Source organism: Acipenser ruthenus, chromosome 43 (genome assembly GCF_902713425.1).
Source record: "Acipenser ruthenus chromosome 43, fAciRut3.2 maternal haplotype, whole genome shotgun sequence".
NCBI classification, from domain to species: domain Eukaryota; kingdom Metazoa; phylum Chordata; class Actinopteri; order Acipenseriformes; family Acipenseridae; genus Acipenser; species Acipenser ruthenus.
Genome location: NC_081231.1, coordinates 5517540 through 5543305, shown reverse-complemented (window position 1 = coordinate 5543305; position 25766 = coordinate 5517540). Strand labels below are relative to the sequence as shown.

At 42.9% G+C, this 25766-nt stretch overlaps 1 protein-coding gene across 7 annotated transcripts in view; it reads left to right on the top strand.

Moving 5' to 3' along the window:
• Positions 1 to 25766, top strand: part of LOC117965850 (E3 ubiquitin-protein ligase TRIM39-like) — a 121077-nt gene that overhangs the window by 83587 nt on the left and 11724 nt on the right. For 4 of the 7 annotated variants that reach the window (XM_059011858.1, XM_059011863.1, XM_059011862.1 and 1 more), the window contains 10 exons: positions 4612 to 4671; positions 8733 to 8863; positions 10625 to 10654; positions 12333 to 12437; positions 13471 to 13575; positions 15373 to 15588; positions 20028 to 20165; positions 20546 to 20570; positions 22383 to 22409; positions 22498 to 22524. In XM_059011858.1, the coding sequence (XP_058867841.1) occupies positions 4641 to 4671; positions 8733 to 8863; positions 10625 to 10654; positions 12333 to 12437; positions 13471 to 13575; positions 15373 to 15588; positions 20028 to 20165; positions 20546 to 20570; positions 22383 to 22409; positions 22498 to 22524 (835 nt within the window). In that variant the 5' untranslated portion in view covers positions 4612 to 4640. Of the gene's footprint in view, positions 1 to 584; positions 666 to 4611; positions 4672 to 8732; positions 8864 to 10624; positions 10655 to 12332; positions 12438 to 13470; positions 13576 to 15372; positions 15589 to 20027; positions 20166 to 20545; positions 20571 to 22382; positions 22410 to 22497; positions 22525 to 25766 lie in introns of all 7 variants that reach the window. The other 3 variants (XM_059011864.1, XM_059011857.1, XM_059011855.1) reach the window with 2 other exon arrangements.

Genomic DNA, 25766 nt, shown 5'->3' with positions numbered 1-25766 from the left:
AGATTTGCAATCTAGTAGTCTTCTCTTTACTTTGTATATTAATCACCTCCTCATCACAGACATCCCATATAATATGATAATAAATAAATGATTGAGATAAGGAGTAACAATTTAGGATTAAGACAATTTTTATCTACATTGACATGATAGTATTGCAATAGTGCATGGATAGTGCATTAGCTGAAGATCCAGTAACGTGGTGTGTAGGTCAGGCAAGTCCAGTGCATAGTAGGAGGGGATCAAGAGATCTACAAGTGCAGTCTAAGCAGGGGGGTGTTGTCTCCCAAGCACTGAAAATCATGTGCCACAATCTTCACCTCTGTACTGTGCACCGTTTTCTCAGCTAAGACGCTGCATAGTGGCACAAGCACTGACTTTCAGTGATCAAAGCCATTTGAATTACAGGCAATGTATCTGTCAGTCTATCTGTTACCTGTTTAGTGAGAGGATTGAGAGGCGTCTGACTGAGTCTGCTTTTAGTGCCACCTTGCCCTGGTAGCTTTGGAGTTGAAACAGAGAAGGTTAACATTCAGGTCTTTCAGGATTACTTACCATTAGTTCACCTGTATGGATTGTGCTTTCAGTTTCTACAGTCACAGCAGAGAGACACCCAGCATTGAAAACCAGACCCTGACAAGCTGTGTGGGACTCGCACCTTTTAAAAGGTAAGTTACAATGCTGTGTAAAAGAAACTCACCCACTCGGGTTCGTTGTCCCTTTAAAAATACGACCCAGTACACAGAAGTGGATTTTTCAAGCGCGTTTGCGCTATTTTTTTAATAAACACAAACAAAACAAATACAAAGCAAAACAAACACCTAGCTCCTCTTGGAGCGCTAACTCAACTTTCAGGAACCCTTCCTAACACGGGACAGCTAAGCTGTTTTCCCGTCTTCACAAAACCCAGGTTTAACACCGCACTTACTTTTCTCTCTCGAATGGCTACTCGGAGACAGCGCCCCTCTCTGCCTCCTTCCACTCAGCAGCCCCGAGCAGACTGCTTGCTCTCCTTTTAAACTCCCGCACCTGGATCTAATTTTTAATAACGCCCAGGTGCGGATAATAATTAATAATAAAACAATTAAACTAAACAATAAGCAAATCAATTAGCAAATTAAATAAAACAATAAAGCAATACAAATCAAACAATTAACCAAAAGGTGCATTCCCACATGTTTTTTTTCTTGCAGGGAGGTTTTAACCCCCTCCCTGCCGTCTCTCACAACCCGCTATATTACATTTCCCCCCCCCTTGTCTTTCCAAGGCACAGGCCACGAGACGGCCACCTCCTCCCCTAAAACACAACCACCCACCCTCTAGTCCATAAATGTAAATTTTCGCCCTCTTCCACGGGCGAACTCGAGGGTGGATCGGTCCACGTCCCGGCTCAGCCAAGTAGGGACCGCGCACCGGCGACGAGGGACCCCACCGGTTTGTCAGGGGCGACCGGCACGACAACCGGGGCACTGGAGGCTGCAGTAGCGGGCAGAGGTCTGCAGCTGGGACCCAGTGCAGCGACGTCCGGTCAGCAAGGGGGAGCGAAGTAGTGACCAGGGGGAGCGTACGCGACGTCTGGGAGCAGCGTAGCAACGTCTTAGTGTCCAGGAGGGGCGGAGCAGGGAACCAGGTGGAGAACTGTGCCCGATCCTGCCGACTCCTGGGCTCCAGGTCAAGTGAAGGGAGGTCCAGGCTAACTGACAGGGTGTCCAGGAGCAAGGGGTGAGGGACTGGACGCAGCGACGCCGGACTGGACCGTAGGGGTGGTGGTCGGGGCTGTGGTGGCGGTACGCTTGTCACCTCCTCCCTAGGCTCCGGAAGTGGCAGCTCCTCCCCTCTGGGCTCTGGCAGCGGCAGCTCCTCCCCTCTGGGCTCTGGCAGCGGCAGCTCCTCCCCTCTGGGCTCTGGCAGCGGCAGCTCCTCCCCTCTGGGCTCTGGCAGCGGCAGCTCCTCCCCCTCTGGCTCGGGAGGCTGCGGAGCTCCGCTAGCCTGCTCCCATTCTTGGAGCAGCAGCTCCAATTCTGTTGGCTCCCTTTTCTTCACTGGAGCCAACCCCATCTCTCTCTCCCATCTCTCAAGTTGCTCCCTCTGAGCAACTGCATTCCTGGTTATCTGCTCGATCATCTCCAGCAAATCCATCTTCTCTGGGTCTTAGGGGCGCCCACACTTTCTGACACCAAATGTAAAAGAAACTCACCCACTCGGGTTCGTTGCCCCTTTAAAAATATGACCCAGAACACAAGTGGATTTTTCAAGCGCGTTTGCGCTATTTTAATAAACACAAACAAAACAAATACAAAGCAAAACAAACACCTAGCTCCTCTTGGAGCGCTAACTCAACTTTCAGGAACCCTTCCTAACACGGGACAGCTAAGCTGTTTTCCCGTCTTCACAAAACCCAGGTTTAACACCGCACTTACTTTTCTCTCTCGAATGGCTACTCGGAGACAGCGCACCTCTCTGCCTCCTTCCACTCAGCAGCCCCGAGCAGACTGCTTGCTCTCCTTTTAAACTCCCGCACCTGGATCTAATTTTTAATAACGCCCAGGTGCGGATAATAATTAATAATAAAACAATTAAACTAAACAATAAGCAAATCAATTAGCAAATTAAATAAAACAATAAAGCAATACAAATCAAACAATTAACCAAAAGGTGCATTCCCACATGTTTTTTTTCTTGCAGGGAGGTTTTAACCCCCTCCCTGCCGTCTCTCACAACCCACTATATTATAGCTGTTTTATTAAGGAAATGTGTAGAAAGGACCTTAAAATGTAACAACTTCTTAGAGCTGATTGATTTGAAACCTGTTCCCTGTAGAGGAACAACAGGGCATATTGTGAAGCCAGAGCAAAAGCAAAGGCCCATTTTCAGATAGGATTAAAATTGTATGAACATTGTAAAACTAACAGGAAACTAGATTGTGTGAATAAAAAACAAAGCACAACAATGATCATGTTGAAACCACAGAATCTAAACCCTGTATCGACAAAGGCTGCATTCTATCATTTTAATGTTATTTTATGTTCCTGTAACATGACCCATATGTTGATTTCTGGCACTTCTGGTGTTGAGGAGTCAGAAAACAGTGTTTGAGACGTGATGGTGATAATAGTAATGAAACAATAGGGTTCATGTATAAGTTAATACGTTGTGTGTCGGGTGCCTCTTATTGTATAAGAGATGTTATTTCATGCAGTTAGTGAGACAGGACCACAAAGCACAGCTAATGAAGAATCTCCACAAAAACACAATCACATAAAACAAGGGGGTTCACTTTTGAATTGTGTGAATGTTCTGTACACAGAATAGCATCTGTATAATGGATATCCTGTCACAGGGATGTGTTGTACAAGGGATAGCCTGTCACAGGGATGTGTTGTATAAGGGAGAGCCTGTCACAGGGATGTGTTGTACAAGGGAGAGCCTGTCACAGGGATGTGTTGTACAAGGGAGAGCCTGTCACAGGGATGTTTGTTCAAGGGAGAGCCTGTCACAAGGATGTGTTGTACAAGGGATATCCTGTCACAGGGATGTGTTGTACAAGGGAGGCCTGTCACAGTGATGTGTTGTACAAGGGAGAGCCTGTCACAGTGATGTGTTGTACAAGGGAGAGCCTGTCACAGGGATGTGTTGTACAAGGGAGAGCCTGTCACAGTGATGTGTTGTATAAGGAATATCCTGTCACAGGGATGTGTTGTACAAGGGATAGCCTGTCACAGGGATGTGTTGATTTCATGATTGCAATTAAAGTAGAGAAACATACAATAAGGTTGTGTACCACGTATGTGTTATGCTTTCATCATCTTAAAACCAAAAAGCTGCATTCGGTCACTGGTCAAAGTGAAGGGTACTGTTAGATTTAATTACAGACCACACCCTGACCCTTGAATTACTCTAAAATAAAATACACACAAAAAAGAATGAAAACCCTTTAGAAATAGAAGAGATGTATATTTTTTAACAGCTGAGGTTTTATTTAATAAGAATTTTACTGTCATCCCTGATTTTACTGTGATCTGTGTGTAATGGGTGTTAAAGTCAGGTCTGGGGTTATACAAATGATCCAATGAGCTTTTTCAACATTATACACATGTATTTAACTTCTTCCTTGTTGCTGCTTATATTGTTTGTTTGTGTGTAAAGAAAATGAACCGGTTTGAGCTTCAGTGCTGAAGCATTCAGGCATGTCTGCCCAACCCACTGCCTGAGCTGGGCAGGACGCCAGCAACATGTTACAGCTTCATTCTAACATTACAAGAATATATAAAAAAACAACTGTACTGAGATGGTATCTCTGGGTTTATTTATTTATTAAAAATGTTCAGTCTTAATACCTGCAGGTTCCCAACCACACTAAGTGAAAGACAGGAATTTCAGACTATAATCCCTGCTTCCCAATCACAGAGAGACAAAGGTGTTTGAGAGGAAACAAATCAGAGTGGAAGCTGGGACTACTTCTAGTCACAAGTTCCCTGTGGGTAGAAGCCTTTATCATATAATAAGTCAGTGTATGTACATATTAAATGTCACTTCTCTTTATCTTCCATGTGGTTCTATACAGCTGAGTAGACATTGTTCCTGATCTTGTTTTCTTGTTGTGTGTCTGATCAGTTGCTGGTGTGGGATGATCAGTAGAGAAGATGGAAAAGAAAAATGCAGACCAGGAAACTGGTAAGAACACAATGATATGTATCATCTCTGTCACAGACAACAATGAATGCTCTTCTAGTGCAGTGCTTCTCAACTCCGGTCCTGGGGACACGCTGTCCTGCTGGATTTGTTCCAACCGAGCTCTCAATTACTTAACTGAAACCATAACTGAACTAATAATTTGCTTAATTTTACTTTTTCAATTGATTAGTTTACAAAATGTTGGAGAATTCAAATTCCTTATATAAATATATATATTTAACTTGAAATCTCCAACTCTTTAAAATAAGTAAAAAGTTCTGATTAGTTCCATTAAGGTTTTCAATTAAGTAACTGAGAGCTCGGTTGGAACAAAAACCAGCAGGACAGTGTGTCCTCAGGACCGGAGTTGAGAACCACTGATCTAGTGTAAAGATAAACATCATTGTGGATATAGAACTAGAACAGGCTCTCCAAGAGAAAGACCTCAGTGTTGTAATAGACTCATCGCTGTCAGCAACCACACAGTGTGGGGAAGCAATCAAAAAGACAAACACAATGCTGGGGTATTTAAAACCTCAAAAGGAGTTGACATAGTTTAGTCTAACTCAGGTGTGGGCAATTCCAGTCCTGGAGGGTCGGTGTCCCTGCTGGCTTTTATTCCAACTGTGCTCTAAATTACTTAATTAGACCAATAATTGGTAATAATTGGTCCAATTAAGTAATTTAGGGCAAAGTTGGAACAAAAGCGAGGAGGGACACCGGCCCTCCAGGACTGGAGTTGCTCACCCCTGGTCTAACCAATTCTTTAAGCGCAGTGCAGAAACCAGGACCAGAGGATGCAACTGGAAATTAAGTGGAGGGAGACTCAGGACATTTTCTTATGTTCCTAAAGTGCTAATATCCTAACAAATATTTAAACAAATGTCCATACCTCTCATTGGCAAAACAACTTCCCTTTTCTTGGACGTTGTTTGGTTTGTTATTGACTGTGAAAGCAGCTCATTACTCCTGCCTCCACACTGTAGATTCACTCTCCCTGTGCAGCAGGTATCAGGACATCACCAGCCATCACCACCATATTAACCACTGGCTCTTTTTCACAGTTCAATATTCATTCACAGATACACGATGCAGTTTGGTCTCTGAGTTAAAGGTGATAGGAATGTTGATACAGTAATTCCACCCCCTAAACTATTCTGACAGGGCATGTGTGCTGAAACTATCTAGACAGATACATCGGCTTGGAGTGATTGTTCCACAGCGACGGATCTGGGGTCAGTTTACCTGAAACACACGACAGTAACACTGATATTTACAATTCTGAACTCCACAAACCTGCAATCTGAAACACACGACAGTAACACTGATATTTACAATTCTGAACTCCACAAACCTGCAATCTGAAACACACGACAGTAACACTGATATTTACAATTCTGAACTCGACAAACCTGCAATCTGAAACGCACGACAGTAACACTGATATTTACAATTCTGAACTCCACAAACCTGCAATCTGAAACGCACGACAGTAACACTGATATTTACAATTCTGAACTCCACAAACCTGCAATCTGAAACGCACGACAGTAACACTGATATTTACAATTCTGAACTCCACAAACCTGCAATCTGAAACACACGACAGTAAAACGGATATTTACAATTCTGAACTCCACAAACCTGCAATCTGAAACACACGACAGTAACACGGATATTTACAATTCTGAACTCCACAAACCTGCAATCTGAAACGCACGACAGTAACACGGATATTTACAATTCTGAACTCCACAAACCTGCAATCTGAAACGCACGACAGTAACACTGATATTTACAATTCTGAACTCCACAAACCTGCAATCTGAAACGCACGACAGTAACACTGATATTTACAATTCTGAACTCCACAAACCTGCAATCTGAAACGCACGACAGTAACACTGATATTTACAATTCTGAACTCCACAAACCTGCAATCTGAAACGCACGACAGTAACACTGATATTTACAATTCTGAACTCCACAAACCTGCAATCTGAAACGCACGACAGTAACACTGATATTTACAATTCTGAACTCCACAAACCTGCAATCTGAAACACATGACAGTAACACTGATATTTACAATTCTGAACTCCACAAACCTGCAATCTGAAACACACGACAGTAACACTGATATTTACAATTCTGAACTCCACAAACCTGCAATCTGAAACGCACGACAGTAACACTGATATTTACAATTCTGAACTCCACAAACCTGCAATCTGAAACACACGACAGTAACACTGATATTTACAATTCTGAACTCCACAAACCTGCAATCTGAAACACATATCAGTAACACTGATATTTACAATTCTGAACTCCACAAACCTGCAATCTGAAAGGATTCAAATATAAATCAAATCCATTTCTATGCATTATCTATACTTGTTTCTATTGGAATGTATTCATGTGCTTGTGATGCCATGTTCTAGATAGTTAATGATGCAACACTCTGCTATTCCTTTCTATTTAAACCTATATTTGAAAGCGCGTATCAGACAGGGGATATGAACCTGCAGCTTCAGGGGAGCGGGCACACTGCTGGCTACGAACGCAGCCCTCAGTGAACAATCAACCCGAGGGACCTCTGCCCTGTCAAATAGCAACATTGAATAGCAAGATTCACTATAATCCCCACTGCGTCCCCAGCCTGTGTCATATACAATGTGTGATTGATAGAGAATCGTGCATATTAATATACTAAGTGGAATATTTAAATGTTTTGTTTGATGTTGAATTTAAGTCATTCTTAGACTTAAGTTTATGCTATTAAGTTTTAAAAGTTATTGATATAATATTACATTTGAAGCGCTTATTTAAACTATAATAAAGTTGTCACTAAGTATTTGTTTTCACTCATAAAGAGCTGAAGATGAAGACTCAGACAAGCCCTGCCCTTGTTTAACACATTCTATCTTGATTATCTGCATCTAAAATGAAGAGCAGATCTGGATGCATGTAGAGAACATGCTTCATGAATATGTGACGGAAAATAACCACTTGTTTTAAGCACAGCTCAATATTTTACCAGCACCTGAGAGATGAACATGTGTGATGAATACAGCCCTGTTTCTAATATGAATGTTACCTCTCCTACACTGTCTCTACCTACATCACTGCCTCTGTCTCCACAGTTACTGTTTCTAATATGAATGTTACCTCTCCTGCACTGTCTCTACCTACATCACTGCCTCTGTCTCCACAGTTACTGTTTCTAATATGAATGTTACCTCTCCTGCACTGTCTCTACCTACATCACTGCCTCTGTCTCCACAGTTACTGTTTCTAATATGAATGTTACCTCTCCTGCACTGTCTCTACCTACATCACTGCCTCTGTCTCCACAGTTACTGTTTCTAATATGAATGTTACCTCTCCTACACTGTCTCTACCTACATCACTGCCTCTGTCTCCACAGTTACTGTTTCTAATATGAATGTTACCTCTCCTACACTGTCTCTACCTACATCACTGCCTCTGTCTGCACAGTTACTGTTTCTAATATGAATGTTACCTCTCCTGCACTGTCTCTACCTACATCACTGCCTCTGTCTCCACAGTTACTGTTTCTAATATGAATGTTACAGGTGCATCAGGAATCCTCAGTCCCTCACTCCCTCTCTGTCTCCACAGTTTCAGATGCATCAGGAATCCTCAGTCCCTCACTCACTCTCTGTCTCCACAGTTACAGGTGCATCAGGAATCCTCAGTCCCTCACTCTCTCTCTGTCTCCACAGTTACAGGTGCATCATGAATCCTCAGTCCCTCACTCCCTCTCTGTCTCCACAGTTTCAGGTACATCAGGAATCCTCAGTCCCTCACTCCCTCTCTGTCTCCACAGTTACAGGTGCATCAGGAATCCTCAGTCTCTCACTCCCTCTCTGTCTCCACAGTTTTAGGTGCATCAGGAATCCTCAGTCTCTCACTCCCTCTCTGTCTCCACAGTTACAGGTGCATCAGGAATCCTCAGTCTCTCACTCCCTCTCTGTCTCCACAGTTTCAGGTGCATCAGGAATCCTCAGTCTCTCACTCCCTCTCTGTCTCCACAGTTTCAGGTGCATCAGGAATCCTCAGTGTTTCAGAGAGTTTTGGCAGTTTCGGCCATGACTACAAGGGTATAATCCCTGCACGTGATGCCAAGTCCCTGAGTTTGGGTAGACCTGATCTCAGCAACCCTAAGGTATGGTGACACTAATCATTAGAATAGATTCTAGTTTTCCATGGTAAAAAAAGTCTGTGATTTAAACATTTTAAAATCCACAATATCCACAACTATTTAAAGAACAATGTAATCATCAAATTCTGGTTGACTGTGACCACATATCATTTGTATTCAGACACGGGCAGACTGCTGTTTCAGAGAAAGCTTAGGGCCGTATTCATAAAGTGTTTACCAGGCATTTAAGTTTAGACAGTGAAATCATACGAACATAAGAAATTCAAGAACGAGAAAAGGCCATTTGGCCCACCTATGCTCGCTCACTTTGGTGCCAGCGTGGTCCGTTAGCGCTCAGGAGAGGAAAAACAAAAAAAACCCGAACCAGGTTAGCAGGGGAAATGAAACCTCTGGGAATCCGTGGCTAGACAGACTAAAGGTCTTATTGTGTTCACAGAGAGGGTTACACAGTATTGTTCATGACAGCATCCAGTCTGTTCTTGAAGGATCTGCTTAAACAACTCTGTCCAGCAGCTGTTCCAATGGTTCACCACCCTTTCTGTGAAAAAGCTCCTTCTCCCCTCAGTTCTGAATATGCTCTTCTTCAGCTTCCACCCGTGGTCCCTGGTTCTGTTCTCTGTGATCTGTGAAAATAATTCTCAGCAGTTACTTTGTTAAACCCCTTGTCCATTTTAAATACCTCTATTAAGTTGCCTCTGGCTCTCCTTTCTAGGCTATATAGATTCAGCTCTTTCAGTCTATCTTCATATAACATACCCTTCAGTCCTGGAATTAATCGTGTTGCTCTCCTCTGTACTCTCTCCAATGCCTCAATGTCTTTTTTATGATAAGGGGACCAGAGCTGTACACAGTATTCTAGGTGTGTATTCTGTGTGAGATGAGGAGCAGTTGTGTGAGGTCAGTAGCAGCTGTGTGAGGTGACGAGCAGCTGTGTGAGGTGACGAGCAGCTGTGTGAGATGACGAGCAGCTGTGTGAGATGAGGAGCAGCTGTGTGGGGTCAGGAGCAGCTGTGTGGGGTCAGGAGCAGCTGTGTGAGATGAGGGGCAGCTGTGTGGGGTCAGGGGCAGCTGTGTGGGGTCAGGAGCAGCTGTGTGAGGTCAGGAGCAGCTGTGTTGGGTCAGGAGCAGCTGTGTAAGATGAGGAGCAGCTGTGTGAGGTGAGGAGCAGCTGTGTGAGGTGAGGGGCAGCTGTGTGGGGTCAGGAGCAGCTGTGTGGGGTCAGGAGCAGCTGTGTGGGGTCAGGAGCAGCTGTGTGAGGTGAGGGGCAGCTGTGTGAGATGAGGAGCAGCTGTGTGAGATGAGGAGCAGCTGTGTGAGATGAGGAGCAGCTGTGTGAGGTGAGGAGCAGCTGTGTGAGGTGAGGAGCAGCTGTGTGAGGTGAGGAGCAGCTGTGTGAGGTGAGGAGCAGCTGTGTGAGATGAGGGGCAGCTGTGTGAGGTGAGGAGCAGCTGTGTGAGGTGAGGAGCAGCTGTGTGAGATGAGGAGCAGCTGTGTGAGATGAGGAGCAGCTGTGTGAGATCTCTGGAACAAAGTAAAACTAAACCAGAATGCTGTTCCGTGAATTTCTGTCTAAAATGTATTTTTCTGCGTACAATAGAGTTAAATGCCCATTCGATGCTGAACCAGATTACAGCTCCCCATGAAACTCATTTTATGATTGATAATAGTCTGGTCCCAAGTGAATGTTAAAATCAGACTTTTAATGAACTGTATGCACTTGTTTTCATATTATAGTAATTCAATGAATGAACTTTACTTTTGCAGATTCCTGGTTTGCTGAGGAGAGTTTTCAAGGTACAAGGGGGGGGGGGGGGGGGGGGGGGTGGTATTGTTAAATGACGGATGAATAAGACGGGGGAAGAAAAGGGGAGGTTGTGAGTGAAAGAGAATTGGGAAAGAGAGAGAGATGAGAAGGGTGGGTGTAGTTAAGTGTCACGATGTATATCATCAATAAAGAGTTTCTTCTTCAAAGGATATTCATGCTGTTATTAATCTACTGTACCATAGGTCACCCTTTATTTGTAATTTCAGTACCAGAAGGAAAACACCAAAGACATATATAAGTAAAACCAATGATTTATTTACAAAGACAAAGGATCTTATAGTCTTTGAAATGATTCTTTTTATGGCATCATTCATCAAGTTATGCAACAAGTTGGATACAATTGTAACCGTTTCTTTTTGTATGTAGTGCAAATCTTTAAAAGTAAAGACCACTTCTAATAAAATCTAATGAAAATTCAGTACAACATGTCAAATACAAAACAAGCAAAGTGAATATCAAATCAATTCAAACTAAGTGACACGCAAAATAAAATTGCTATCGTGAATTAAACTCCTTAACATGAATTAAAACCATGACAAATCTAATACAAAACTGCAAAACAAGGAACATAATGGATGTAAAGAACTGACCACCTTGTTCACATACATGCAGATTTATTGTACTGCTCTTTCTCCTTTCAAATATATAAAACCTTTTAGAAAACAGGCATTCTACAATGTAGCTAAAACACAGCAGCTTAATGTTTAAAAAGTAATGAAACAGAATCAAGTATCCTCAGAGAATTCTGTAACCAACTCCAAGCACAAGGTAGCTACTCTGTGTGCACAACACTTCTCCACGTATAATACCGTATGATTACAACTAGCACTAAGAGAAAATAAACAGTGGTGAGTCTGTGATTTAATTAATAACACAAGAACGAGAATGAGCTAATCTACTCACCCCCACGAGCACAGCAATATATCCAGAAGTCCCGTGTGTTTCTGTTTTCCTGCACTTTAAACCAAAACATACTCATAACTATATATAAAAAAGTTCTCAAACCAAGCAATAAAATAGAACACACTCGCTACTCACCACCAGCAATGCTGCAGCCTTCTGAATAAACCTGAGTCCCATGTGTCTCTGCTTTCCCTGCACACCAGCAATGCTGCAGCCTCCTGGATCAATCTGAGTCCCATGTATCTCTGCTTTCCCTGCACACCAGCAATGCTGCAGCCTTCTGGATAAACCTGAGTCCCATGTGTCTCTGCTTTCCCTGCACACCAGCAATGCTGCAGCCTCCTGGATCAATCTGAGTCCCATGTGTCTCTGCTTTCCCTGCACACCAGCAATGCTGCAGCCTCCTGGATAAACCTGAGTCCCATGTGTCTCTGTTTTCCCTGCACACCAGCAATGCTGCAGCCTTCTGGATAAACCTGAGTCCCATGTGTCTCTGCTTTCCCTGCACACCAGCAATGCTGCAGCCTTCTGTAATCACCCATGCTTTTATACAGGGGTTTTCACTAACCCACCTGTGTTAACCCTTTCCTAGCTTGACTGAATTGACAACTTGTATTAGCCATGCCACACTACAGTAGTTTTATATATGAATCTATTTTAGTAATCTGCATGTGAGCATCTACAGTAGAATAGTGAAGATCTGAACCCATCCTGAAGGTTTGTAATTATTCACTCATTCCACAGGGGTCTGATAGAAAGTCCAGACATCAAGAGGTTGGTGAATGGAGCCTGGAAGAGTGTCGACAGTCCATCATGGAGCTGGCAAAGGAGCTGAACAGAGTCTTGAAGGTACAGAGAGAGGGAGCGGAGGGGAGAGAGAGAAGGAGGGATGGGGGAGTGAGCAGTATTGGTTATTACAGAGAGGTGGAGAGGGGGGGTGAAAAGGCGAGTCCTGAGGTTACAGGAGAGGAGAGAGGCAGAGGGGGAAGAAAGGGGCTAAAGTGGGGTGTCAGCATGCCATCGTGTCAGATAAAGCAAAGAGCTTAGGAGTCTTGAAGGTACGGAGAGAGGGGTGTGTGTATGTAGGGGGTGGGGAGATTGGTAATTAATGCAGCCAACAAAGACGTTCATGTATTGAATACAGAACAGAGTAGAAACAGCATTGACAGCAACAATTAGGTGTAGTCCAAGTTTAATTGAATTCCATTTTTAAATGTAATTAAGCAATAAAGAACACTGGCGTGTGATTTGAGGATTGTGAAAAGGATTGTGGGAAGAGACCGCAGGCTATTCATCATTTAAACCCCAGCAACACAAAAAACACACACGGCTCATCTTTGTGCCTCTACTGAGAGAGTCTAGCAGTTAAATTCAAACCCACAGAGGCACCGATTCTAATAAACAAATGTAGTGTCTATCTGCATTCTATATGCCTAATATTCCTGACTACAGTACTACCAGTTTAACCTCGAGAGTCAGTGAGTATCTGTGTCTTAAATGAGTTACTGCTGTTTGAAATGCCAAAGAGTTCTATCTTCTCTTGAATTGTGGGATGCCGTTCCGTGCCCTCTCTCCTGTAGATTAAACCAGAAAACACATGAGATTATTATACAGAGCTAACAAAGGAGTTAAACAGTGTCTTGAAGGTAGAGAGAGGGAGGGGTGAGGGGACTGTGTGTGTGTGTGTGTGTGTTTGGGGTTGACTCCTTCATTTAGCTAACGAAGGAGTTAAACAGTGTCTTGAAGGTTCAGAGAGACAGCATGGACAGCAACAGTTAGGTGCAGTTTAGGAGTTTCATTCCTGTTCATTTAAATGCACTGGTTTCTGCAGTGCTTGCAGTTGAATTCCCTATTTGAAAGATTTCTTATTGATTGATTTCAGAACTCTGCCATTCCTACCCCTGTGTCCAGTGAGGATACGTGCAGCCTGGAAGAGTGTCGCTGCTTCATTATGAAATGGACTGGCGAGTTGGACAAGCTGGTCCAGGTAAAGAGAGACACAGAGAATGAAGCTCGAAGTGGAGACAGTGTGCAGTGAGAGCTGAGAATCAGGTTCACAGACAGGGTGCAGTGAGAGCTGAGAATCAGGTTCACAGGCAGTGTGCAGTGAGAGCTGAGAATCAGGTTCACAGGCAGGGTGCAGTGAGAGCTGAGAATCAGGTTCACAGGCAGGGTGCAGAGAGAGCTGAGAATCAGGTTCACAGGCTGGGTGCAGTGAGAGCTGAGAATCAGGTTCACAGGCAGGGTGCAGTGAGAGCTGAGAATCAGGTTCACAGGCTGGGTGCAGTGAGAGCTGAGAATCAGGTTCACAGGCAGGGTGCAGAGAGAGCTGAGAATCAGGTTCACAGGCAGTGAGAGCTGAGAATCAGGTTCACAGGCAGGGTGCAGAGAGAGCTGAGAATCAGGTTCACAGGCAGGGTGCAGAGAGAGCTGAGAATCAGGTTCACAGGCAGGGTGCAGTGAGAGCTGAGAATCAGGTTCACAGGCAGTGAGAGCTGAGAATCAGGTTCACAGGCAGGGTGCAGTGAGAGATGAGAATCAGGTTCACAGGCAGGGTGCAGTGAGAGCTGAGAATCAGGTTCACAGGCAGAGAGAGCTGAGAATCAGGTTCACAGGCTGGGTGCAGTGAGAGCTGAGAATCAGGTTCACAGGCAGGGTGCAGAGAGAGCTGAGAATCAGGTTCACAGGCAGGGTGCAGTGAGAGATGAGAATCAGGTTCACAGGCAGGGTGCAGTGAGAGCTGAGAATCAGGTTCACAGGCAGTGAGAGCTGAGAATCAGGTTCACAGGCTGGGTGCAGTGAGAGCTGAGAATCAGGTTCACAGGCAGGGTGCAGAGAGAGCTGAGAATCAGGTTCACAGGCAGTGAGAGCTGAGAATCAGGTTCACAGGCAGGGTGCAGAGAGAGCTGAGAATCAGGTTCACAGGCAGGGTGCAGTGAGAGCTGAGAATCAGGTTCACAGGCAGGGTGCAGTGAGAGCTGAGAATCAGGTTCACAGGCAGTGAGAGCTGAGAATCAGGTTCACAGGCAGGGTGCAGTGAGAGATGAGAATCAGGTTCACAGGCAGGGTGCAGTGAGAGCTGAGAATCAGGTTCACAGGCAGTGAGAGCTGAGAATCAGGTTCACAGGCAGGGTGCAGTGAGAGCTGAGAATCAGGTTCACAGACAATCAGGCTGTCAGGGAGATGTAATTTTCTTTTATATAGTACAGAAGTAATACTCTTAAAAAAAGTCACACTTTGCACAGTAGTTTAGCAGTTTCCCATATTATTACATAGTGCTGCATGAAGGGATTTGATTATTCAGATGAAGCTCATCACTGGTGAGGCTCATTGGTTTTGATTGGGCTGATTGACCATTCCAAGTGGAACAACTGAAGAAGATGCTTTGAAGAAAAGTCACACTTTGCACAGTAATTGTGTGGATTTCTTGTTCTAAGAAAGCAGCACAAACCCAAGCAGCTGTTTCTTCACTCGTTTCACTGTGATGGTAAATCAGCCCAATCAACACCAATGACCCTCACCTGATTGTAAGCAGCTTGATCCGAATAATACTTCTACCATGTGTTGTATTTGCTGTAATTTCCCATGCTTGCATGTGCCTTCACCATCTCATACAAAAGTAAACCTTTATAAGGGACGTGACGAGGATGCAGACCAAATGAATCAGTCAGTCAGCTACGTATTGCAAATGTTATACCCTCTGTTCTGCTGGCTGATTTCACAGAGAAGGGGAGCTGCTGCCCTGAGAACACTGATATCTAGTCTGGATTTGTTGTGTTCATAGACACCAAAGCAAAGCCAGAGTGCTGGACAGGTTGAGCAAAGAAAAGGAGCAGAGCTGAGAAACAAAGAGGATCTTCCAGGACCAGAGGGGGAGGAGCTGAGTGAGGGGGCGGGGCACAACCAGGGGGAGGAGCTGAACCAAGAGGAGGAGCAAAGACTGAAGGATGGTCATGACATCATCATGCAGTGGGCAAGAGAGCTGAAGACAGTGCCAGAGGTGATATTTTAACACATTTCAACAGCTGGGTCTAAACATACTGTCCATTGGCTTCTAATTGAAATGCAGGAGCTCCTTATAATCAATACAATATCAAACTAAATCAAAAGCAAATACAAAGTGCACCAAACCCAGGGAGAGCACTGGGGGATAAAAGCTGCATAAATAACTAAAAACAGGGGTGGTTAAAAAACAGTCTGATAAACAAAAAAAAAACACAAAAAAGAGAGCAATAACCTCCCTGTATTTCTGTTACGCTCGCCTGGTTCACATTACTCTGCAGTTATTACTGTGCTTTGTTCCAATCTCGGATCCACGCCGCTCCCGTCCCTGTTGCTACTGCCGTACTTGATTCCAAATACAGATCCACACCGCTCGCGTCCCGAGGCTGCTTTCACTTTCACTTTCACTTTCTCTTTTCCTTTCTATTCTATTCTATTCTATTCCTATATATTCTATTCTATTATATTCCTTTCTATTCTATTCTTTTCTTTTCAATTCTTTTCTATTCTATTCTTTTCAATTCTTTTCTATTCTTTTCTATTCTATTCTTTTCAATTCTTTTAAATTCTTTTAAATTCTTTTCTATTCTTTTCTTTTCTATTCTTTTCTTTTCAATTCTTTTCTATTCTATTCTTTTCTTTTCTATTCTTTTCTATTCTATTCTTTTCTATTCTTTTCTATTCTATTCTTCTTTTCTTTTCTTTGTCCGTGCCCTCCCTGTTCCTCTGCCATCCTCTGCTCTCCCTCTGCGCTTCTTTTCTATTCTATTCTTTTCTATTCTTTTCTATTCTTTTCTATTCTATTCTTTTCTTTTCTATTCTTCTTTCTTTTTCTTTTCTTTGTCCGTGCCCTCCCCGTTCCTCTGCCCTCCTCTGCTCTCCCTCTGCGCTTCTTTTATATTCTTTTCTATTCTTTTCTATTGTATTCTTTTCTATTCTATTCTTTTCTATTCTTCTTTCTTTCTTTTCTTTTCTTTTCTTTTCTTTGTTCGTGCCCTCCCTGTTCCTCTGCCCTCCTCTGCTCTCCCTCTGCGCTTCTTTTATATTCTTTTCTATTCTTTTCTATTCTATTCTATTCTTCTTTCTTTTTCTTTTCTTTTCTTTTCTTTGTCCGTGCCCTCCCTGTTCCTCTGCCCTCCTCTGCTCTCCCTCTGCGCTTCTTTTATATTCTATTCTATTCTATTCTTTTCTATTCTATTCTTTTCTATTCTTTTCTATTCTTTTCTATTCTATTCTTTTCTATTCTATTCTTCTTTCCTTTTCTTTTCTTTGTCCGTGCCCTCCCCGTTCCTCTGCCCTCCTCTGCTCTCCCTCTGCGCTTCTTTTCTATTCTTTTCTATTCTTTTCTATTCTTTTCTATTCTTCTTTCTTTTTCTTTTCTTTTCTTTGTCCGTGCCCTCCCCGTTCCTCTGCCCTCCTCTGCTCTCCCTCTGCGCTTCTTTTCTATTCTTTTCTATTCTTTTCTATTCTATTCTTCTTTCCTTTTCTTTTCTTTGTCCGTGCCCTCCCCGTACCTCTGCCCTCCTCTGCTCTCCCTCTGCGCTTCTTTTCTATTCTTTTCTATTCTTTTCTATTCTTTTCTATTCTTTTCTTTTCTTTTCTATTCTTTTCTATTCTATTATTTTATATTCTATTCTTTTCTATTCTTTTCTATTCTTTTCTATTCTTTTCTATTCTATTATTTTATATTCTATTCTTTTCTATTCTATTCTTCTTTCTTTTTCTTTTCTTTGTCCGTGCCCTCCCCGTTCCTCTGCTCTCCTCTGCTCTCCCTCTGCGCTTTCTTTCTATTCTTTTCTATTGTATTCTTTTCTATTCTTTTCTATTCTATTCTTTCTTTTTCTTTTCTTTTCTTTTCTTTGTCCATGCCCTCCCTGTTCCTCTGCCCTCCTCTGCTCTCCCTCTGCGCTTCTTTTCTATTCTTTTCTATTCTATTCTTTTCTATTATATTCTTCTTTCTTTTTCTTTTCTTTGTCCGTGCCCTCCCTGTTCCTCTGCCCTCCTCTGCTCTCCCTCTGCACTTCTTTTATATTATTTTCTATTCTTTTCTATTCTATTCTTTTCTATTCTATTCTTCTTTCTTTTTCTTTTCTTTGTCCGTGCCCTTCCTGTTCCTCTGCTCTCCCTCTGCGCTTCTTTTCTATTCTATTCTTTTCTATTCTATTCTTCTTTCCTTTTCTTTTCTTTGTCCGTGCCCTCCCTGTTCCTCTGCCCTCCTCTGCTCTCCCTCTGCGCTTCTTTTCTATTCTTTTCTATTCTTTTCTATTCTATTCTTTTCTATTCTATTCTTCTTTCCTTTTATTTTCTTTGTCCGTGCCCTCCCCGTTCCTCTGCCCTCCTCTGCTCTCCCTCTGCGCTTCTTTTATATTATTTTCTACTCTTTTCTATTCTTTTCTATTCTATTCTTTTCTATTCTATTCTTCTTTCTTTTTCTTTTCTTTGTCCGTGCCCTCCCCGTTCCTCTGCCCTCCTCTGCTCTCCCTCTGCGCTTCTTTTATATTATTTTCTACTCTTTTCTATTCTTTTCTATTCTATTCTTTTCTATTCTATTCTTCTTTCTTTTTCTTTTCTTTGTCCGTGCCCTCCCTGTTCCTCTGCCCTCCTCTGCTCTCCCTCTGCGCTTCTTTTATATTCTTTTCTATTCTTTTCTATTCTATTCTATTCTTCTTTCTTTTTCTTTTCTTTGTCCGTGCCCTCCCCGTTCCTCTGCCCTCCTCTGCTCTCCCTCTGCGCTTCTTTTATATTCTTTTCTATTCTTTTCTATTCTATTCTATTCTTCTTTCTTTTTCTTTTCTTTGTCCGTGCCCTCCCTGTTCCTCTGCCCTCCTCTGCTCTCCCTCTGCGCTTCTTTTATATTCTTTTCTATTCTTTTCTATTCTATTCTATTCTTCTTTCTTTTTCTTTTCTTTGTTCGTGCCCTCCCTGTTCCTCTGCCCTCCTCTGCTCTCCCTCTGCGCTTCTTTTATATTATTTTCTATTTTCTATTCTTTTCTATTCTATTCTTCTTTCCTTTTGTTTTCTTTGTCCGTGCCCTCCCTGTTCCTCTGCCCTCCTCTGCTCTCCCTCTGCGTTTATTTTCTTTCTACTGCTTTCTTCTTCCTGTTAAATCAGAAACGTCCCCTCCTCTTCTGTCCTACCGACCTATTGCCCGCTGAACTAAATTATTTCCACCTGTACCTGATCAAATCATTTATCAGCTCTTAAGTAATGTCAGCAAAACTACACCTCCCAGAAGCCTCGCTCTCACCACATCTAGCCCAACTCGTACAGCCCGTGCCTAAACCAAACAATCCTCTTCGTGACAAAGCAAAACGTGTAAAATCAAAAGTACAAATAATAATAAAACATACAATTATAAAAACGTGCTCCAATATAGTATAAATCAAAAAGTGAAAACACACATACATTATCTAGAAACGTGCTAAAAATAAAAGTACTTATAAAAGGGCTGCATGACTGGCATTTCAGTCACCCTGTGACAAGTGCATCTCAAAAGAGGTTCCTGTATCTCATTCCTACACACCCACACTGCTAGTGATCTGTTCTGAACATACTGTCCATGAGTGCATCTCAAAAGAGGTTCCTGTATCTCATTCCTACACACCCACACTGCTAGTGATCTGTTCTGAACATACTGTCCATGAGTGCATCTCAAAAGAGGTTCCTGTATCTCATTCCTACACACCCACACTGCTAGTGATCTGTTCTGAACATACTGTCCATGAGTGCATCTCAAAAGAGGTTCCTGTATCTCATTCCTACACACCCACACTGCTAGTGATCTGTTCTGAACATACTGTCCATGAGAGCATCTCAAAAGAGGTTCCTGTATCTCATTCCTACACACCCACACTGCTAGTGATCTGTTCTGAACATACTGTCCATGAGAGCATCTCAAAAGAGGTTCCTGTATCTCATTCCTACACACCCACACTGCTAGTGATCTGTTCTGAACATACTGTCCATGAGTGCATCTCAAAAGAGGTTCCTGTATCTCATTCCTACACACCCACACTGCTAGTGATCTGTTCTGAACATACTGTCCATGAGAGCATCTCAAAAGAGGTTCCTGTATCTCATTCCTACACACCCACACTGCTAGTGATCTGTTCTGAACATACTGTCCATGAGTGCATCTCAAAAGAGGTTCCTGTATCTCATTCCTACACACCCACACTGCTTCATTTAGTAAATCTAGCCTCTGATATCAGGTAGTTTTTCACAGTGAGGCTCCATTTAGATTGGTATGCAGTGTTGTCAGTGAGATAGCAGAGTGCTCTACTGTTTTGTATTCACAGCCATGGCAGGGATGTATGATACTGACATGCTTGTGTGATTCATTTCAAAACATTCCCCAAACCCTTCTCTAGAGTTCCTGACACACTGTGGTCTGGAGTGAACTCTCCTTATCCTCTAATCTCTATTGTCTTTAACCAGAACTCTGTCTCAGCGGGGGAGGCTGTGGAACAGGGTCTTGCGGAGCTGGTGAAGGAGTGGAAACGAGGCAAGCTGAGGAACATCTTACCCATCATGGAGTTCATCATGTGGGCCCTGATCAAGGAGGAGGCAGACAAGGTGAGAGCAGCGAGATAAACCCACAGCAGAACTCAGCTATATACTTGTACATGTGCTTTGTGTCACAGTGGAGCACACAGGGATAGGGAGATGATCATTTCTATTCATTAGCAGACAAGCAATCATTTTATTAAACTGCACTTAATAATACTTTGCCCTGTGTTAATATCTGTGCTATTTTACAAATACGTCAACTACTACAAGTCTCTGTCAAATGGCACAAATATATTAACACAGGGCAATGTATAATGAAGTATAATTAACTGATAAAGAAGACACTCAGACAGTCACATATATTAACACAGGGCAATGTGTAATGAATTGACAGCTGGTACACATTCAGTTGTTTCTCTCTTGACTGAATTGTCGTTGTTTTTTAGGGAATGCTGAAATCTCAGAATATTGGTGAGTACGGCAAACCTGCAACATGTTATAATTCATCTCTGACCGTCCAAGCACAAGATTGTCTTGATGAGAGAGAACTCAGAATCATCACATTCCTGTTTGTGGAACAAGAAAGACAATAACGTTCATATAAGTTATAACAATACCTGTAAGATGTATTGGACCTTGCTGTGCTGTTTCTCTTGAAATTACTTTCAGTACTTTTCTGGCAGATTTACTGTCCAAAAGCTTGGTGTTGGTTTCATTTTTGGCTTCACTCTGTATTTCTATGAGTGTATCTATCATTATTACTCAAAGCTTGGTGTTATTGTTTCATTCTTGGCTGCAGTCCCTGAATTAGCCCCTTCATTCTTTCCAGTCAGGTAGCACCATGATAAACTTCAATAGATGCACCTATTATTCTCAATGAAGAGTCTCCCTGAGCTCACTTTTACACACGTAGCTGCTCAGGCTGCTAGGAAACGGTCTGCCTGGTTCAAGTGCAGCCGTGTCACCTGGGATGAATGAACTCAATAGCCCGTCGGTTTAGACATGTTTTTTTTGTATTTTATACACTATTAAATCGTTTTTTATTTCTGTAAATGCTACTGCAAGGGTAATTGTATACAGAACATGAAATACCAAGATCAGTCAGAACCAGTGTGCAGTTATCATCTCGTGCCCTTTTCTAAAGCAGAAGCCTGGTCTCTCTGAACTATCATTCTGGTATTGTGTGCTGTTGTTTTATTCATTCATTCAGGTTTTTATGTTACTGTAACAATCGAAAAAAAAGACTTACAAACACAGCTGAATTATTAAAATAACAACTAACTCTGAAAAGTGTCTCTAAAAGAAATAAAACAGCATTTCACCTTTCTTTTTTTAATAAATGTGTATTGTTGTTGTTATTAGTTTTAATAACTGTCACTTTTGACTGTGTAGACTAGACATTATGTTTATATTTTATTTTGTCTGCATTTATCCTTTTATTCTCGACTGTGGTCAGGACCACGTGTCTTGAGAAGGCATCTCTTGATAAATAATCAGCAATGTTTATAATAGACATGATTCTCAGTATTGATATCCTCACTAGTCATTTTAGAACAGCGCTAGCCTGAGTGTCGTTCTCCTCCAATGACAAGGAGGCAGTATTTGAGTGACAGGTCACTTCTTCTGAGGGGAGCAGGTTCATCTTGATTCCTGCTGTCTTTTGAACACAAGTCGATGTTATTTCAAGTTGCACTTTGACGGCTGGAATTGTATTAACTGGACGGAAATTGAAAATGCGCGGAGGATTCACTCAGGGAACCCAACAAGGAGACGGGTCTCTCCGAAATGAGAATCACAAACCACAGCATGGGAACTTTCACAAGCAAAACACAGCATGGGAACTTTCACAAGCAAAACACAGCGTGGGAACTTTCACAAGCAAAACACAGCATGGGAACTTTCACAAGCAAAACACAGCATGGGAACTTTCACAAGCAAAACACAGCATGGGAACTTTCACAAACAGAACACAGCATGGGAACTTTCACAAGCAAAACACAGCATGGGAACTTTCACAAGCAAAACACAGCATGGGAACTTTCACAAGCAAAACACAGCATGGGAACTTTCACAAGCAAAACACAGCATGGGAACTTTCACAAGCAAAACACAGCATGGGAACTTTTACAGGGAAGGTAACATTGTTAATAATTGAAAACGAATGCTTGAACAACACTATGAAGTTTAGACTGTGATACTGGATCTTTAAAGAGATTCATCTGTACTTCCAGCTGGAATATTGATTCAATTCTTTGCCGACTCTGTCTTTATCTCTTCACACAGGTGCTGGGAGATGCATCCCTGATTTAGGTATTTATCACTGTTCAGTTTTGTTGATTTTCAGGTGTTGCATTCTACTGTTAAGAATATTTCATCCATTTTTCTTTATTTTTTCTAGTCTGGCAGTGGATTCACAAGGCATCAGGTACTCTTTAAGTTTACTATGTGTTGCTGAAGTCTGGTATTTCTGATTGATTTTTGGTATAACAGTTTTTTCTAGTACAGAGGGACAGCCCACTGTCAACAACTGATTTAATTTGGTCTTTGACAGTGGGCATCTCCTCTCTGCTCTACAGTTTATTTAAAGCCATGTTCTCCCCTCTCTCTCTTTTCTTCCCATCTTACTGTCCTCCCTCTCCCTCTCTTACACCCTTCCCCTTTTCACTACCGCCTCCTCTTCCTCTTCATCTCTCCTTTTCTCCCTCATCTCTTCCCCTTCCTTCTGTTTTACTGTCCTCCCTCTCTGCTCTCTTCCCCTGCTTCACCTCTCCCCCTCTCTATTCACCTCCTCTCTTCTCTCTTCTCCTCTCCCCCTCTCTCTTCTCCTCTCCCCTCTCTTCCCCTGCCTCTCCTCTCCCCCTCTCTCTTCACCTCTCCCCTCTCTTCCCCTGCCTCTCATCTCCCCCTCGCTCTTCACCTCTCCACTCTCTTCCCCTGCCTCTCCTCTACCCCTCTCTCTTCACCTCTCCACTCTCTTCCCCTGCCTGTCCTCACCCCGATCTCTCTTCACCTCCTCTCTTCTCCTCTCCCCCTCTCTCTTCTCTCCCCTCTCTTCCCCTGCCTCTCCTCTCCTCCTCTCTCTTCCTCTCCCCTCTCTTCCCCTGCCTCTCCTCTCCTCCTCTCTTCACCTCTCTCTTCTCTTCCCCTGCCTCTCCTCTCCCCCTCTCTCTTCACCTCTTCCCCTGCTTCTCCTCTCCTCCTCTCTCTTCACCTCTCTTCCCCTGCCTCTCCTCTCCCCCTCTCTCTTACCCTCTCCCCTCTTCCCCTGCTTCTCCTCTCCCCCTCTCTCTTCACCTCTCCCCTCTCTTCCCCTGCCTCTCCTCTCCCCCTCTCTCTTCACCTCTCCTCTCTTCCCCTGCCTCTCCTCTCCCCCTCTCTCTTCACCTCCTCTCTCTTAAAGATGCTCATGTAGTTCATTGGAAGTGGTTTGAGGTTCAAGCCTCAGGTCTTTTGTTTGTACTCTGGATGTTTCTTTAAACACATCAGCATTCTCATTTAAGAATAGGGGTTAGTCTGTGGCTTGGCTGAATAATTGTTCAGATTCAATTGAAATCTATTCTGGAAATCCCTCTTTCTCTCCTCCCTCTCTCTCTCTTTCCCCTCTATCCTCTCCCCTTCCCTCACATGGGTGCTCGTCCCAGGTGGCAGGTATATATTAGATATAGAACCGCTATCCAATTGTGATGAAACTTGGTACGGGCATTCTGTAGAACAAATTACTAAGAGTATCATAACCTGGAGCCTGTGTCTCTCCCCTCCCTCTGTCCCCAATCTCTCCCTCATCCCCTAACCCCATCTCTCTTTAACCTCCCCTCTCCTAGCCCCTCCCCCTCTCTTTCTCCCTTCCCCTTCCTCTACTAACCCCCTCTTTCTCGCTCCCTCTCTCCCAGGTGTCAGGTATATACTATGTGTTACACTTTTACATACATCTAGGTAACCACTTATCTGATTGGTGTTTCAGAATTTGGATCTGGTATCCCCTCTTTTCTCCCTATCCCTTTTTGCCTAACTTTCTTACCCTCCATCTCTCTCTCCCCTCTCTCTCGCTCTCTCTCTCCCTCTCTGCCTCCCCCCCCTCTCTCTCTCTCTCTCTCTCTCTCTCTCTCTCTCTCTCTCTCTCTCTCTCTCTCTCTCTCTCTCTCTCTCTCTCTTTTTACACTCTGAGATCTGTCAGTGATCTCTGGGTAACTCAGCTTATTATCACTGATCATAACTAAATCCCAGTCCCCATATTTCACTTTAGAACGGAGGGTTCCAATTCACTAAAAAGTCCTGCCCTGCTAGCGCTATCATTGGCTGCCTCAAGATTTAATAAAACAAAATGGAGAGTGATAGGTGGAATCACTCCAGTTCATAATATCAATCATTTCTTTAATGGACACTTGAAGCATCCAATGATAGCAGGGATCTCGGTTTAGCTGTCCACTCAGAGAAGAGGGATGTAGTTCCGAGGAGTGGCATTGTGAAAGCTCACTGACGCTTCACTTCCCAGACTGAGCGCGGATGAGAGGAGGAGTCGATGCTTGAGAGCCGTTACATTTAAACATGAGTTTAAAAAATACATTTACTTCAGCATTCTACTGAAAATAACATGTTGTTCCCTCAGTTATATCCTTCTATAGATACTGTTGTGCTGTCAAGCTAACGTGTTTAACAGCACTGATACAGTGAAGAAGTGTTTTGTTTCTTGCTTTTGAATCCCCAGGGCTGGAATGTGGTGGTAGGATATTGAAATAAACAGAGACTGTGAGATGATTTGTTAAATTGTAATAACCAGCAATCCGGACTCCTAGTTAAACATTCAGAAACTCTAGTTGTTGTCTCTGACACTGCCATTAACCATTTAAGGACGTGATGGTGTAACACGATCATACTGAAGTATCATTCTGGGCCCGTGATCGGATAAACACGATTAAAACACACTTCGTTTCTTTCACTTGCTGGGACACCATACTTTGCAGTACAGCTTGTTAACGCATGTCGTTGGATAGGGGAGGGGTTGAACTTCACTGCCTGATTGGTTGTTTATTCGTGTGACGTCACTGAGACGGGCATTTCATTTTTAAAGGACGGAGACACTTACAGTGGCACGCAGAAACAAAACATCACAGGAACTTGTTTAGAGCTAATGTGAAAACGTGAAAACACTGTCAATCCGATGTGTTTTACTGATAGTTATATTAGAACATGTATTCTGTCTCGCGTTTTGATATATATATATATATATATATATATATATATATAGTAACGGCCCGGCACTCACTCGGGTTCGTTGCCCCTTTAAAAGTACGACCCAGGCACATGATTCTCTCGCAGGAAGGTTTTAACCCCCTCCCTGCTGTTTCTCATAACCCGCTACTTCACAATATATATATATCGTATAAAATGTGTATTATCGGCCGCACTCTCACCATGTCATTTGAGACGGACATGACCCGTTATCTTCAAAATTCAGTTCATTTTATTTATATAAAATTATACAAACAACGCGTTTCAGCACGTCCGTGCCTTCATCACTGAACTAAACTAAACTGATACAGACCTCATTGTATTAATTATATAGAAATATGAACTAAACTGAGACAGACCTCATGTATTAATTATATAGAAATATGAACTAAACTGATACAGACCTCATTGTATTAATTATATAGAAATATGAACTAA